The sequence below is a fragment of the Crinia signifera genome, chromosome 2 (genome assembly GCF_055691185.1).
Source record: "Crinia signifera chromosome 2, ASM5569118v1, whole genome shotgun sequence".
Classification (NCBI taxonomy): Eukaryota; Metazoa; Chordata; class Amphibia; order Anura; family Myobatrachidae; genus Crinia; species Crinia signifera.
In genome coordinates, this window is record NC_139218.1 from 387,755,347 (window position 1) to 387,771,531 (window position 16,185).

At 51.9% G+C, this 16,185-nt stretch overlaps 2 protein-coding genes across 13 annotated transcripts in view; both read left to right on the forward strand.

The window, feature by feature from the left end:
• PICALM (phosphatidylinositol binding clathrin assembly protein) overlaps positions 1–16,185 on the forward strand; it is a 380,825-nt gene that overhangs the window by 148,469 nt on the left and 216,171 nt on the right. The gene's annotated exons all lie outside the window — the stretch shown is intronic.
• Positions 1–16,185, forward strand: part of ME3 (malic enzyme 3) — a 165,360-nt gene that overhangs the window by 116,729 nt on the left and 32,446 nt on the right. For all 3 annotated transcript variants that reach the window (XM_083170267.1, XM_083170266.1, XM_083170268.1), the window contains exon 9: positions 11,676–11,773. In XM_083170267.1, the coding sequence (XP_083026393.1) occupies positions 11,676–11,773 (98 nt within the window). The remainder of the gene's footprint in view (positions 1–11,675; positions 11,774–16,185) is intronic.

Consider the following 16,185-nt stretch of genomic DNA (forward strand, 5'->3'; position numbering starts at 1 on the left):
GTTGCAGCTCTCACTGGCTGCCTGACTCTCATACAGACTCACAGTAATGTTACAATGCTGCAGCCCAGACTCCCAGTAATGTTACAGAGCTGCAGCTCTCACTGGCTGCCTGACTCTCATACACACTCATAGTAATGTTACAATGTCCAGCACAAGCTCAGTGAGAGCTGCAGCTCTCACTGGCTGCCTGACTCTCATACAGACTCACAGTAATGTTACAATGCTGCAGCCCAGACTCCCAGTAATGTTACAGAGCTGCAGCTCTCACTGGCTGCCTGACTCTCATACACACTCACAGTAATGTTACAATGTCCAGCACAAGCTCAGTGAGAGCTGCAGCTCTCACTGGCTGCCTGACTCTCATACAGACTCCCAGTAATGTTACAATGCTGCAGCCCAGACTCCCAGTAATGTTACAGAGCTGCAGCTCTCACTGGCTGCCTGACTCTCATACAGACTCACAGTAATGTTACAATACTGCAGCCCAGACTCCCAGTAATGTTACAGAGCTGCAGCTCTCACTGGCTGCCTGACTCTCATACAGACTCCCAGTAATGTTACAATGCTGCAGCCCAGACTCCCAGTAATGTTACTGAGCTGCAGCTCTCACTGGCTGCCTGACTCTCATACAGACTCACAATAATGTTACAATGCTGCAGCCCAGACTCCCAGTAATGTTACAGAGCTGCAGCTCTCACTGGCTGCCTGACTCTCATACAGACTCACAGTAATGTTACAATGCTGCAGCCCAGACTCCCAGTAATGTTACAGAGCTGCAGCTCTCACTGGCCTCCTGACTCTCATACAGACTCACAGTAATGTTACAATGTCCAGCAAAAGCTCAGTGAGCGCTGCAGCTCTCATTGGCTGCCTGACTCTCATATAGACTCACAGTAATGTTACAATGCTGCAGCCCAGACTCCCAGTAATGTTACATAGCTGCAGCTCTCACTGGATGCCTGACTCTCATACAGACTCACAGTAATGTTACAATGTCCAGCACAAGCTCAGTATGAGCTACAGCTCTCACTGGCCGCCTGACACTCATAAAGACTCCCAGTAATGTTACAATGTCCAGCACAAGCTCAGTACGAGCTACAGCTCTCACTGGCCGCCTGACACTCATAAAGACTCCCAGTAATGTTACAATGTCCAGCACAAGCTCAGTGAGAGCTGCAGCTCTCACTGGCTGCCTGACTGTCATACAGACTCCCAGTAATGTTACAATGTCCAGCACACGCTCATTGAGAGCTGCAGCTCTCAATGGCTGCCTAACTCTCATACAGACTCTTAGTAATGTATAAAATGTCCAGCACAAGCTCAGTGAGAGCTGCAGATCTCACTGGCTGCCTGAATCTCATACAGACACCCAGTAATGTATACAGTGTCCAGCACAAGCTCAGAGAGAGCTGCAGCTCTCACTGGCTGCCTGACTCTCATACAGACACCCAGTAATGTTACAATATCCAGCACACGCTCATTGAGAGCTGCAGATCTCACTGGCTGCCTGACTCTCATACAGACTCCCAGTAATGTATACAGTGTCCAGCACAAGCTCAGAGAGAGCTGCAGCTCTCACTGGCTGCCTGACTTTCATACAGACACCCAGTAATGTTACAATATCCAGCACAAGCTCAGTGAGAGCTGCAGCTCTTACTGGCCGTCTGACTCTCATACAGACTCCCAGTAATGTATACAATGTCCAGCACAAGCTCAGCTCTCACTGGCTGCCTGACTCTCATACAGACACCCAGTACTGTTCAGACAGAATTCTCATTTCTACATTTTACTGCACAATCTCTGTTTGCAAGGAACACCCTCAATCTGCACAACGCACTCCACTCCATGAGTTGTGCCGCCATCTCTGCCTGCAAATCTGCATGCATATCCCATGTATGTCTATAACTGTACATTCAGCAGTCTCCTGGATATTAATCACTGGGCGATAGCGCCGCGCGGGGCTGTGCATCGCCATGCCCCTACACACGGAAACAGAGGAAGATTTCCCACATCAGACTGAGCTGCATTTTCCATTCTAGTGTAGTTTGGGGCCTTTTTTTTCTCTCGTGCATAGAAAACAACCTGTGCTGGGCTTTTACTGTAGCTGTGAAAGAGAATCTGATATCTGTTCGGCTGCACTGCGGGTTCCTCGGATAATGACTGATGTATAATTAGTCTACTCAACCTCAGGACTTCTATATATTTAGAGGATCAACAACACATATAATTACTAAAAAATTGTTGTATTATTCTTGCAGATTTTAGTGGGTGCCTGAAATTTGTATGAGCGAAGGGAGAATAAACTCCTTAATATTTCACCAGCTTCTAAACTTGAGCATGATTTAAATTCAGTCCATAAATGTATAACTTATCCCGCCGTTAGTGCATGAAAAGCCTACCGGTATTTCACTGACACACGAAGGGACTTATTCAGCGCCGGAAGCAGAGGTCAGAAACGTCTTCGCGTGTGCAGTGGAATCATTGCGAGTGTGTGAACGTCATCTATTCAGTAATCACTGGCTCCTTTTGCAGAGCAGCAGTGATCACTGGTTCCCCCAACTTGTTGTCGTCCCCCCAACCCCGCACCTGCTTGCGGGAAAATGCAACCCCTGTGTGTGACACCAGGACAGTGTCTTATCAGCGGAACTGTCCCCATGTTTCGGGGGTACCCATGTAAAAGGGACAGATGGGAGGTATGATCCAGGCAATCATTGGAGCAAGTTCACATAAACAAGTGCAAATTGTTCCTATCTTTAAAAATGTTTGTTACCTTTTCAGGGATATTGGCACATACATTAAGGCCCTTATTCTAGTTGATTCGGACGGATCCGTATTTCGGACAGGAACCGAATGTTCTTAGCCCCGCCTACCGTACGGATCGCTCACACCGTCCGAACGCGGTAAGACGCCGAGCGAACGGACCGCCAGTGGATGTTTCATGTGAACACCTCCTCCATCTGTGGGAACCTCCTCCATCCTCCGATGGTCGCCGACCATCGAATGATGTACCGAGTGGTCAGACAGCACCGAGTGCTCCAGACCACTCGGAAATTTTTCCGTATGAAAGCAGGGATATGGGCGGGCAGCTGGCATCCGGCTATGTCATATGTCCGCCCCCACACGTGCGTCAAGGCCGGATTACCATACGTACACCCAGCATATTCATGGGAACGCCCATGAAACGTGGGGCGTACGCATATGGTAATGAGCCCAAACAGCCCTTCAGCCCCTCTCCACCCCCTGCTCAGACGGTTCTGACCGATCATTTTCTACACGTAACTCACTCAGTGTTCGGATGTGCGATGCGTTCGCACATGCGCAGATACGCCTCTGCACATGCGCAAATACCAAACATCGGCTGTCCGACCGCACATGCAGCCGTCCGAGTCAATCAGAATAAGGCCCTATGTGTGGTTTTGATTTAAAAAGAACTGGTTTTATGTAATTGCCCCCCCTCCCGCGATTTCCGCGACCCCCCCGCGCGATTTGCGGGCCCCCGCGATTCATGGCACCTCCGCGACCCCCTCCCGATGCACACACACCCCGTGACCCTCCCCTCCCGCGATTTGCGGACCCCCGCCCCTCTTGCGATTCGCGGACCCCTGCGCCCCCCCACCCGCGATTCTACCCCCACTGCGCCCCCCCTCCCTTGATTCACGGTACCCCCGCACCCCTCCCGCAATTCACTGCACCCCCCGCGCCCCTCCCGCGATTCACGGCACCCTCTCCCGGGATTCACGGACACCGGCAACCCCCCTTCCGCAATTCACTGACCCCTACAACCCCCCTCCCGCAATTTGCGGACCCCCGTAACCTCCCGCAATTTGCAGACCCCCCTGACCCCCTTCCGGCAGTTCCACCCCCCGCGACCCCGCTCTCGCATTTCACGTACCCCCGTGAGAATGGGGGATCCTGTACCGCCACAAGCAGGTGCCGCCCCTAGGTGGGAAATCCGTCCCTGGCTGCCGCGCTGCAGGTTCCCCCACTGCCAGAAGTGTCCCCACGGTCCTCTGCACCAGCGCCACAACTTTTATCAATGTCTTGCCCACATACCACTTTTATACAGCCTCCTGCTCTCATGCACCCCCTTACTCCCTCCCAGTGGGAGGAGACGCTCACCTCCTGCCGGGAGCTGCATACTGTCTCCTACCCTCCTCCAGTTCTAGGGATGCCCATCGACCATCAATGATTTCAAATCATCGATGGTTTATGGCCGATGTTGAATACTTTTGCCATCGATGTGGGAGGACCAGATGGTTTCCCTATATCGATGGCAAAGGAGAACCGATCAAGTTTCAAATTTTTTTATGGTGCCGGGACACGGAGCCCCCCCCACCCAACAGTCCCGCCACCGAGTTCTGATTCTTCCACGGCCTATTTAGTCAGATATAATGGATGACTATGAACCATCGATGGCGTCTGCACCAATGCCCATCCCTACTCTGCAACAGGCAAAAACCTTTACTACCCCTCATGCCCACACACCTCTATCACTGCCCGGCCTCCTGTTCTCCTGCCCCATAACTTCCGCCAGTGGGGACCCGCTCACCCTGTGTTGCCCACATTCCCCTATCATGCTTTACCACCCAGCCTCCTGCTCTCATGCACCGTAACTCCCACTCAGTAGGAGGAGACACTGACTCAGGGGCACCGTCCTGTATTCCTGTGCTGCCACGCTGGACCCTCACCCACTGGAAGAAGCTGCACAGTGTCCCCCACCCTCCTCTTTAGTCCCCCTTATACCCACACACCCCTATCACTACCCAGCCTCCTGTTTTCCTGTGTCGTGACCTCCGCCAGTGGGGAGCCGCTGACTCAAAAACACCCTACTATACTATTGCACACACACACCTAAACAACATGCACACACAGCCCCCCCCCCCACACCCACAAATGTCACTGTACCATCCACACTATCAATGTACATCTTACTCTGTAACCGCTTTTTAATTAAACAAAACAATACACACCCCCTTCCAAATCATATGCTCTCTATTTAACACATTTCACCTATAACTCAAGTTGCAATACAGGCCATCTTTCATACAATTCTAACCATCTTTCTCATATACAAATGTTCACAAATTAAGGGGGCGCAGCCCCTTACGACGGTGTGAAGAGCGCCTGTGGGGCGCGATGAATCATCTAGTTGTTATTATATTCATCTAAAGGTGGCCATACACTACTGCGATGTGTATGACCAGCTGACCCCCGCGAGCCACGGAATCGGTACATCTATCAGACCAGACTTAGGTCTACAGTCATTAGGTCGACTGGCCCCAAGGTCGACATGGATCAAGGTCGACGTGACTTAAGGTCGACATGGGCCAAGGTCGACATGGGTTTAGGTCGACAGTCATTAGGCGACATGAGTTTTTCACTGTTTTTTACCCGAATGTCGACACAGTCGACATGGACACAGTTGGAGTTGAACCGCAGCCGCTCGCTTCGCTCGCAATGCTTCGGGCACACTATTTTATTCTCCCACCACGCCCTAGTGGATGGTAGGGCATGAAATACCACCTGTCGGCTCAAAAAACAGTGAAAAACTCATGTCGACCTAATGACTGTCGACCTAAACCCATGTCGACCATGGCCCATGTCGACCTTAAGTTATGTCGACCTTGACCCATGTCGACCTTTAACCCTGTCAACCTTGGGGCCAGTCGACCTTCCGGGGTCGACCTAATGAAGTGTGGTCTGACAGATGACCGTTTCCCGCGAGCCACCCGGGAGGCAGGATCGCACGCGAGGTCCTGTCACGTGATGTTTCACATGCGACCCCTGTACCCTGATGCTGGAAGGTCGGGCCTGCGTGCAGGTTAACCCAGCCCCGCCAAGTTCCCTCTCTCCAGCCCCTGTGCACAGCTGAGAACGCCTTCGCAGCCGTGGGGAGAATGAGGTGCTGATGACATCATCGCCCCTCCCTCCCAATGGCTGGGGAGTGCTCGTGTTTTCTGGGGCACTCCTAGAAAATGCTGCGTTACCGCCCCCAAACGCCCGCTGGGTGTCAATCATCCTGCGAAGGCTAGACTTCCCTGGCTGCTTTCGGAATTTACCTTTATCTCTCCCACCCTATATTTCTCTAGTACATAGACCTTTAAGTTCCCTGCAGCAGGAATCAGGAGATGCTGTTATGTCAGAGCATGGGAATGATTGGCTGGGGAGCTCCCTCTCCTAGGGGCTTGGAAAACACAGCACATAATACACTGAGTCCCAGTATTCTCTCCTGAAGGATGTCTCCAATGTTCCTGGTCTGCAGCTAGTGATATTAAGTCTTCCCGGGACACTTTCTATAGAACTGCCGTTTCCATTGGTATCATTCCGTCTCTAGTCAGCATAGCCAACAACCCAATGTAATGCTTATTGTTGTGCGTTGCTAAGTCAGTTTTATCTTACCCCCAGCTGGGTTCCGAACTGAGGGGTAGATTTTTAGAGCTCGGTGAAGTGATAAAGTGTCTGGTTTTTATCACCGGCCAATCAGCTCCTACCTGGGAAGTTATAGGCTTGGTTTGAAAAATGACAGGTAGGAGCTGATTGGCCGGTGATAAAAACCAGACACTTTATCACTTCACCGAACTTAATAAACCTTTTTTGTTGCCATGTGTAACGGGGGAAGTGGTCGCTAATGAAAGTGGTCTGCAGATGTGCCTTAGCACCTATGCGTAGAGCCCACCATCGACAGAGAGGCCGAATTTGCTACTCTACGAGCGCTTCTGAATCGGTACTATAGGCTGGAAGCTTCACTGGGTCAGGGACTGATGTGAGTGGGCAGATATTCTCTGTACAGCGCTGCGGAATATGTGTGCACTATATAAATAAGAATGATAATAATAGTGTGATCTCTTTGCTTTCATTGTGCAGTTGTTGACCGGATATTGTTGTCATGTTTTGCATATATTGTTTGACGCTGTCATTTTCTTGTAGTCATGGACAGGTTTAACACGGAGCATTTGACAGAAATATTGCTGATTTTGTTTGCCAGACATATTTGGTTATTTGCAGATTCTAACAATTTAAAAAAAAAAAATCAGACGTTAAAGGCTATTTATCAGTTATAGATGTTGATACAGTGTCCCCTAGTGGTTATCTTTATATATGCGTGGATTTATTTATTGGAACCATTCTAATCATTTCTCTTTAATATATTAATACAAAGTGCAGTTGTTGCCCTCATTACTATTATCAGTTATTATGCTATTTATTTCCCCAGGTTCCTAATATTACGGTGCCACCATCATCTCTACACAGCGTCCTTACAGGCTGTGCTAATTCTGCCTTATTATAATGTAATAGCACTACGGATTTCCCTGCTCAGAACCGGGGTTTTACTGGCTGGCCCCTCTCACAGCACACCTGAGACCGGGGGAGGTCCCTGGCTCCCCCCTCTCACAGTATACCTGAGACCGGGGGAAATCCCCGGCTCCCCCCTCTCACAGTATACCTGAGACCAGAGGAAGTCCCTTGCTCCCCCCTCTCACAGCACACCTGAGACCGGGGGAAATCCCTGGTTCCCCCCTCTCACAGTACACCGGAGACCGGGGGAAGTCCCTGGCTCCCCCCTCTCACAGCACACCTGAGACCAGGGGAAATCCCCGGCTCCCCCCTCTCACAATACACCTGAGACAGTGGGAAGTCCCTGGCTCCCTCCTTTCACAGCACACCTGAGACCGGGGGAAGTCCCTGGCTGCCCCCCTCAAAGTACACCTGAGACCGGGGGAAATCTCCGGCTGCCCCCACTCACAGTAACCCTGAGACCAGGGGAAGTCCCCGGCTGCCCCCTCTCACAGCACACCTGAGACCAGGGGAAGTCCCCGGCTGCCCCCTCTCACAGCACACCTGAGACCAGGGGAAGTCCCCGGCTGCCCCCTCTCACAACACACCTGAGACCGGGGGAAGTCCCCGGCTGCCCCCTCGACCGGGGGAGGTCCCCAGCTGCCCCCTCGACCGGGGGAAGTCCCCGGCTGCCCTCTCTCAAAGCACACCTGAGACCGGGGGAAGTCCCCGGCCGCCCCCTCTCACAGCACACCTGAGACCGGGGGAAGTCCCCAGCCGCCCCCTCTCACAGCACACCTGAGACCGGGGGAAGTCCCCGGCTGCCCCCTCGACCGGGGGAAGTCCCCGGCTGCCCCCTCGACCGGGGGAAGTCCCCGGCTGCCCCCTCTCAAAGCACACCTGAGACCGGGGGAAGACCCCGGCTGCCCCCTCTCACAGCACACCTGAGACCGGGGGAAGTCCCTGGCTCCCTCCTTTCACAGCACACCTGAGACCGGGGGAAGTCCCTGGCTGCCCCCTTCAAAGTACACCTGAGACCGGGGGAAGTCCCCGGCTGCCCCCTCTCACAGTACACCTGAGACCGGCGGAAATCTCCGGCTGCCCCCACTCACAGTAACCCTGAGACCGGGGGAAGTCCCCGGCTGCCCCCTCTCACAGCACACCTGAGACTAGGGGAAATCCCCGGCTCCCCCTCTCACAGTACACCTGAGACCGGGGGAAGTCCCCGGCTGCCCCCTCTCACAGTACACCTGAGACCGGGGGAAGTCCCTGGCTCCCCCCTCTCACAGTACACCTGAGACCAGGGGAAGTCTCCAGCTTCCCTCTCTCACAGTACACCTGAGACCAGGGGAAGTCCCCGGCTGCCCCCTCTCACAGCACACCTGAGACCAGGGGAAGTCCCCGGCTGCCCCCTCTCACAGCACACCTGAGACCAGGGGAAGTCCCCGGCTGCCCCCTCTCACAGCACACCTGAGACCAGGGGAAGTCCCCGGCTGCCCCCTCTCACAGCACACCTGAGACCAGGGGAAGTCCCCGGCTGCCCCCTCTCACAACACACCTGAGACCGGGGGAAGTCCCCGGCTGCCCCCTCGACCGGGGGAGGTCCCCAGCTGCCCCCTCGACCGGGGGAAGTCCCCGGCTGCCCTCTCTCAAAGCACACCTGAGACCGGGGGAAGTCCCCGGCCGCCCCCTCTCACAGCACACCTGAGACCGGGGGAAGTCCCCAGCCGCCCCCTCTCACAGCACACCTGAGACCGGGGGAAGTCCCCGGCTGCCCCCTCGACCGGGGGAAGTCCCCGGCTGCCCCCTCGACCGGGGGAAGTCCCCGGCTGCCCCCTCGACCGGGGGAAGTCCCCGGCTGCCCCCTCTCAAAGCACACCTGAGACCGGGGGAAGACCCCGGCTGCCCCCTCTCACAGCACACCTGAGACCGGGGGAAGTCCCCGGCTGCCCCCTCTCAAAGCACACCTGAGACTGGGGGAAGTCCTCGGCCGCCCCCTCTCACAGCACACCTGAGACCGGGTGAAGTCCCCGGCTGCCCCCTCGACCGGGGTAAGTCCCCGGCTGCCCCCTCTCAAAGCACCCCTGAGACCGGGGGAAGTCCCCGGCTGCTCCCTCTCCAAATCTTCATTATTTATAACAGATCTGCTAACGAGCTGATGCCTGTGACAGAAACAGTTATAGTTATTTACTAAGGAAGTAGTAATATGGAAACTGTGCAGGAGTGGCCCTGTAACCAGCTGTGGCAGGTGGCGGATCTGAGGGCCACATGTTGACCGTTACTGATCTCGTGCGAGCCATTCTATCAAACTGAGTTATTGCACCTGACATACGCCGGATAACCTCAGTCTCTGCCCCCATCCCACCCTTCACTCTGGCCCCGCCCATTTTATTCTGCCCTGCCTTTGTTCTGTCCAGCCTGCACACCCTGTCCATGGGCTTACATGTAAAAGCAGCACATATTTACCCTGCATGCAAAAAACATTGGAATATTTGCTCCTCTTGCTTATTGCAGCAATAATGAAACCATCAAGAAAAAGCAGATTTCCTGCCATTCTGTCACCTATGATGTCATATATGACGCACATCTATATAATGTAACCAGCCTTTGGGATATATCTTCACGGGGAGTGTTGCTGTAGTTGTACAATGATCTCACTGCCTGTAAGAAACACACCACTGTGAGACCCAGGGCTGCTGCAGGCGTAAGGCCGGGACCCTCCTCTGAGTGTAGCAGTAACAATTTGCTAATAGCCCTTTTGGCATCAGAGCTGATATTGGTGATAATCCTTCTGTTCCCCCCCACCCGGTAGTCAGTGCATAATGCAGCAACGTGTTAGGCCTGTAATTAAATGCTGAAAGAATGGAAAATAGTTACATACGGAATATGTGGCGTGAATAAGATGTGGTGATAGAGGATTGTTGGAACTTGTGTGTAAAATGGAAACACTTTATTTTACCGCTCCTGCGCAATAAATCAATGTACGCATCAATAGCTATAAAAACTTTCAATATGCACTTGATGCTAGGGATGGCCATCGACCATAACATTAGAAAACATTGATGGTTTATGGCCGATGTCGAATAGTTTTGACATTGATGGAGGAGAACCAGATGGTTTCCCACCATCGATGTCAAACATAAGCGAATAGTTTCGTTTTGCTTTTTCCTGGGACAGGGAGCATAGCTCCGCCCTGGACACCCGTGAAGCCCCGCCACCCATATTCTGATTGGCCGACAATCAGTCAAAGACAATGGATGACCATCGATTTGTAAAAACATCGATGGTCATCCATTGTATAGTTATGCACCATCGATGACCAGTTGCACTTTTGCCATCGATTGCAAACATCGATGGCAAAGGCACCGATGGCCATCCCTACTTGATGCATGTCCCCTTGCACGCAGGGATCGGGATGGAGTGGGAGGGGCTTCTAGACACAACCCAATTGACAACTCTTTACAAAGCTGTTCACTGTTTTATTCGTTTGTTCTCAATCTGTTACTTGTTTTTAATACCCCTCACAAATACGCCATGGGTGGCTGGCCTTTGCATTACTAATCGCATGTTAGTAGAGGCGCGGTGGGGTGTGTTGGCGCTATGGGTGGTGGGTGTGTCGTGCTTGGTACATCCAGGCTGGAAGAGGATGCAGGGTGGGGGAAGACACAGCAGGGGGTGCAGGGTGAGAGGGGAGAAGCGGACACAGCGAGAGGGGGGGTGCACGGTGGGAGAGAACTCAGGAGGGGGAACGCATTGGAGAGGAGGGATGCAGGGTGTCAGAGGAGGCAGGGTGAGAGGGGGGGGGCGCAGGGTGGGATCTGCAAAAGGGGGGCACTGTGCTGAATCATGTCTGAGGGGCAGTGTGACTGAACTGGTGCTGGGTGGGGGGCAGTGGGATAAGGGAAAGTTGGCTGATTGGGTAGGGAAGAGGGTTAAGGTAGCAGGTTGAGAGACACTGTGAGGGCTGGGGGGGGTACTGACCTGGGGATGGCTTGCCTGGCCCGTGCACATTGCAGCTCTGCATGCACACTCACCTGCCAGACTCAGCTGCTGAGATCTGGGTTCTGGAGTGACTGCAGTCATACCTTTCCGCAATGGCGTGTAGTGGCCCATGATTATACCAGCCCCGGCTCAAGAATCTCCGCTGCAGGCTGGACATCTCCCCTCCCCTGCTGTCAGACATTTCTGCAGAGAGCCATTCAGAGGCTCCCCCATTGGGGGGGCAGCAATGGGGTGTGTGGGAGAGCCAATCACTGCAGGGGGGACAGATGTGCTTGTTTTCTTGTCAATGCTTATTTGTTGATGTATTCTGTTGTATTGTGGCACCATATAAATAAATGGTGATAATAATAATTATATGAGATATCCAGTCATTTCCCGATCTCCCTTCTGTGTTTCAGGGACGGCGTCGGTGGCGGTCGCCGGTATCTTGGCTGCTCTCAGGATCACAAACAACCGACTCTCCGACCATAAGTTTGTTTTTCAAGGTGCCGGTGAGGTAAGAACGATGGAGTAGGCGCATGGCGGTACATCTATAGAGGCAACCAGTCAGCGCAACCAAGTGGCGTCCATTATTATTGTTGTTTATTTATATAGCGCCACCATTTACATAGCGATGGCGTAAACGGTCAAACCACACCGATACGAGCTGTGAGACGGCGGTGCTAACCACTGTGCCACTGCTTTTGTCAAATGAAACACAAGACTCTGCTGGTGTAATCTATTAAGGTATAGGTATCCATGTTGGGCAGTCTGGCTTAGCCCAGGGCTGCTGCATGTTAGACATCCAGCATTGATGTTGGGGTGATTTATTGAACCCACCTGTGTCGATTCCTGTAATTATAGAACTGTAGACACCGCACCTCCCCAGAGGGACCTGGCTAGCTCCAGCACTAGCTGACCGCACTGGTGTCCATCCATGAAGCCCAGGGTTGCACCAGTCCCTGATTCCTCCGTATTGTTCTGTGCCCTGCCCTTATACAGTACCTTGTACTCTACGCAGGTGGGAAGGGGGACTCTACGCGGGTGGGCAGGGGGACTCTACGCAGGTTGGGAGGAGGACTCTACGCGGGTGAGGAGGGGGACTCTACGTGGGAGGGGAGGGGGACTCTACGCGGGTGGGGAGGGGGACTCTACGCGGGTGGGGAGGGGGATTCTACGCGGGTGGGGAGGGGGACTCTACGCGGGTGAGGAGGGGGACTCTACGCGGGTGCGGAGGGGGACTCTACGCGGGTGGGGAGGGGGACTCTACGCGGGTGGGGAGGGGGACTCTATGAGGGTGGGGAGGGGGACTCTACGCGGGTGGGGAGGGGGACTCTACGCGGGTGGGGAGGGGGACTCTACGCGGGTGCGGAGGGGGACTCTACGCGGGTGCGGAGGGGGACTCTACGCGGGTGCGGAGGGGGACTCTACGCGGGTGGGGAGGGGGACTCTACGCGGGTGGGGAGGGGGACTCTACGCGGGTGGGGAGGGGGACTAAGCGGGGGGAGGGGGACTTTACGCGGGTGGGGAGGGGGACTCTACGCGGGTAGGGAGGAAAACAGGCTGAGAATTGAGATAGATGGCAAATAAGTGTCACACAGATCAATATAGATGTGTGTGTGTGTGTGTGTGTGTACATATGTACGTGTGTATGTATGTGTGTATATATATTCATACACATAAGTCACTCACATACCACTACACATCAGGCACAGGATCCTGGATTCGGCTTGTCCTGGGCGCACTCTGCAGTGGTTCCGATATAATTTGCAGTTAAGCTGCTGTATTTCTGCTCATCAAACATGACCTGGCTTCCTGGCACAGTATCGTCCCTATCAGACAATAACAGTAATCCTCTGCAATAAACATTTATTTAAAAAGAGAGCCCAAAGAATAAGACTACAAATACTATAAACCCTGGGACTTAGACTGTGGAATTAGAGGCGCAGATAAATCGGATCACGCATTGATGCCGGACACAGATTTTCTTTCATTTAGAATTACAAAGAAACGGGAAAATCCTTTCTTCTCCTTCCCAGTGAATCCTTTCATTAATGCTTCATATTGGTCCTGTCTGTTTTCTTTCATCAGATGTCAATCACCTTCCATTTATAATGTATTATTTACAATCTCTGTGCAGTCTTCTCTTAATATATATATATATATATATACTAGGTGATTCATCGCACCCTGTGGGCGCTCTTCACACCGGCGTAAGGGGCTGCGCCCCCTTAATTTGTGAACTTTTGTATTGTGAGAAATTGTGGGAAGGGGGGACGTGGGGGTTTGCGAATTGCAGGAGGGGGGTTGTGGGGGTCCGTGAATCATGGGAGGGGCGGGGTGCGGGCGGTGCCGTGAATCCCCTCGAGGGGGGGGGGGTCCGTGAACCTGCGTTACACGAAAGGACTCGGCTAGCTCAGAGCCGGGAGGGGGGGGTCGGACTCCTGCGTTACACGAAAGGGCTCGGCTAGCTCAGAGCCGTGAGGGGAGGTGTTTGTGCCGGGCGCCACTAACCCACTGGGGGGAGAGAGGTGCACTTAGCAGCCGCCGGCTTCTGCTCTTCTGCTCCGGGGGGAGAGGTGGGGGCGCAGCCGCTGCTAAGCAGCTGGGGGGGGGAGGTTGCAGGGGCTACTGCTCACCTGCTCCATGAAGAGACATACGCTGGAGGGGGAGAGGTGAGGTTACCAGGTGTCGGCTGCCACTATCTATCTGCAGGGCAGAAGGGGGGGTAAGCAATGCTGTGGAGGCAGTAGTGTCTTTGCCTGGCAGCATGTGGGCTAGTTCTCTGTCACTATGTGAGTGTGTGTGGGCGGAGTCAGAGGCTCTGATAGGCTATTAGGCTATGACTCCACCCAGCGTTATAGACACACTCACACATTGAGTGATAGATGTAGCCAAATATATAAGAGATATATAGGGGCTCTGCACAGATTTTTAACCCCTTCCCGACATTGCCTTTTAAGGTAAATTTTTTTTTTTTTTTCCTCCTTGTGTTCAAATAAGCGTAACTTTTTTAATTTTCCGGCTATATAGACACATGAGGGCTTTTTTTTTGCGGGACAAGTTGTACTTTTTAATGGTACCATTTACTATACCGTATAATATTCTGGGGAATCAGGAAATAATTCAATGTGGGGTAAAAAAAAAAAAAACGCCATTCCACAATTTTGCGCTGGTTACGGTTTTTTTGAAGTTCATATTTCGTTTAAAATGATGGGTTATCTTTATTCTATGGGTCGTTACGATTCCGGTGATACCAAACTTATATAGTTATAAACTTATATAGTTTTCGTTACATTTTACCACTAAAAAAAAAAATGAAAACGGTTTTTCGAATTTGCGTCGCGTCGCCATGTTCTGCGGCTTATAACTTTTTATTTTTCCACCTACGGACCTGGGTGAGGGCTCATTTTTTGCGGGCTGAAGTGTACTTTTTAATTAATACCATTATGGGATATGGGCGACTTTCTGATCTCTTTTAGCTATTTTTTTTTGGGTAGACGATGCGACCAAAAAACGTAGTTTTGGCGTTGGGGATTATTTTCCGTTTACGCCTTTAACCGTGCGGGATAACTAATGTTATATTTTAATAGATCGGACTTTTAGGAACGCGGCGATACCAAATATGTTTATTTTTTTTATTTTTTATTTATTTTTATTTGGGAAATGGGGAAAGGGGGGTGATTTGAACTTTTAATATTTTTTTATTTTTTTTTATTTTTAAACTTTATTTTTTTTTTTTTTTTACTTTTACTACAAGGCCCCCTAGTGTACTTGACCACTAGGGGGCGCGATCGCCTGTACTAGGTTCAGCCATAGAGCTCTATGGCTGAACGTAGTGATTTTATGCACTTCCTATTACATCCTGCCTCAGGCAGGATGTAATAGGTATGCATACACGGCCAGCACAGGGGTCTACATTAGACCCCTGGCTACCATGGCAACCGATCGGCACCCTCCGATCTCGCTGCGGGGGGCCCCGATCGGCGCCGGAGGGGGGCGCCCCCCCTCCGATCAGCTATTTAAGCACTGCGGTCGCTTTGCCCGCGGTGCTTAAAGGGTTAAACGGCCACGATCGGCGAACTCGCCGCTCGTGGCCGTGAGAGCAGGGACCTGGCTGTAATATACAGCCATTACCTGCTCTCTTTCAAGCCAGCTCACTCCGTGAGCTGGCTTGATTCCCCCGCACCCGACATATGACGTAAATGTACGTCATATGTCGGGAAGGGGTTAATTAGTCTTTTCATGATCACATTCTCTCAATCCCCCTTTTTTTAACCTATTCATTATATCTTGTGTCAACTATTCTCCTAGGTGCTTCACAAGAGGTGTGTTGGTGATTGCCTCACCTTTTAAAAGCAAAATTGCTGTGAGCTTTAGACCAGATACAGTAGCATACCAATACCAATTCAATATGATTTCGACTATCGAAACGTCCCAACAGTCAGAATCCTGGGCCATTTCCGCACTGCTTGACTGCAACTTGTCAGCCGGAATTCAATGTCCCTGCTGTAAAGTGTCGGTAAGTGGGCGTGTCGGAGAAAACGGACGCAGATTGTCAAAAAATGGCTGCAAATTCAATAATCCGCGGCCGTTCTTGACAAAACAGAAGTTGGATCAGTTTTGTCGGAAGCTGCCTTCAATGCTGTCGGAAACGGCAAAACAACTATTTCAGCCAAATATCCCGACTGTCTGACAATTTATTAATTATCGATTTTTCATTTTATTAAATTATTTCCTAATCGTGGCTTCTTTGTCCCGTTTAGTATCACGGTGCTTCTTAAGGAAACATCACAAAATGTTGACCCCCTAAAGGAAACTTTTCCTTCCCGAATCCAAAAATCCAAACCAATTTACTTTGCCTTACGTTTCACGTTATGGTAAAACCGCATTTTTTTCAAACCGAATTAAAAACAGTAGGTTAAATCA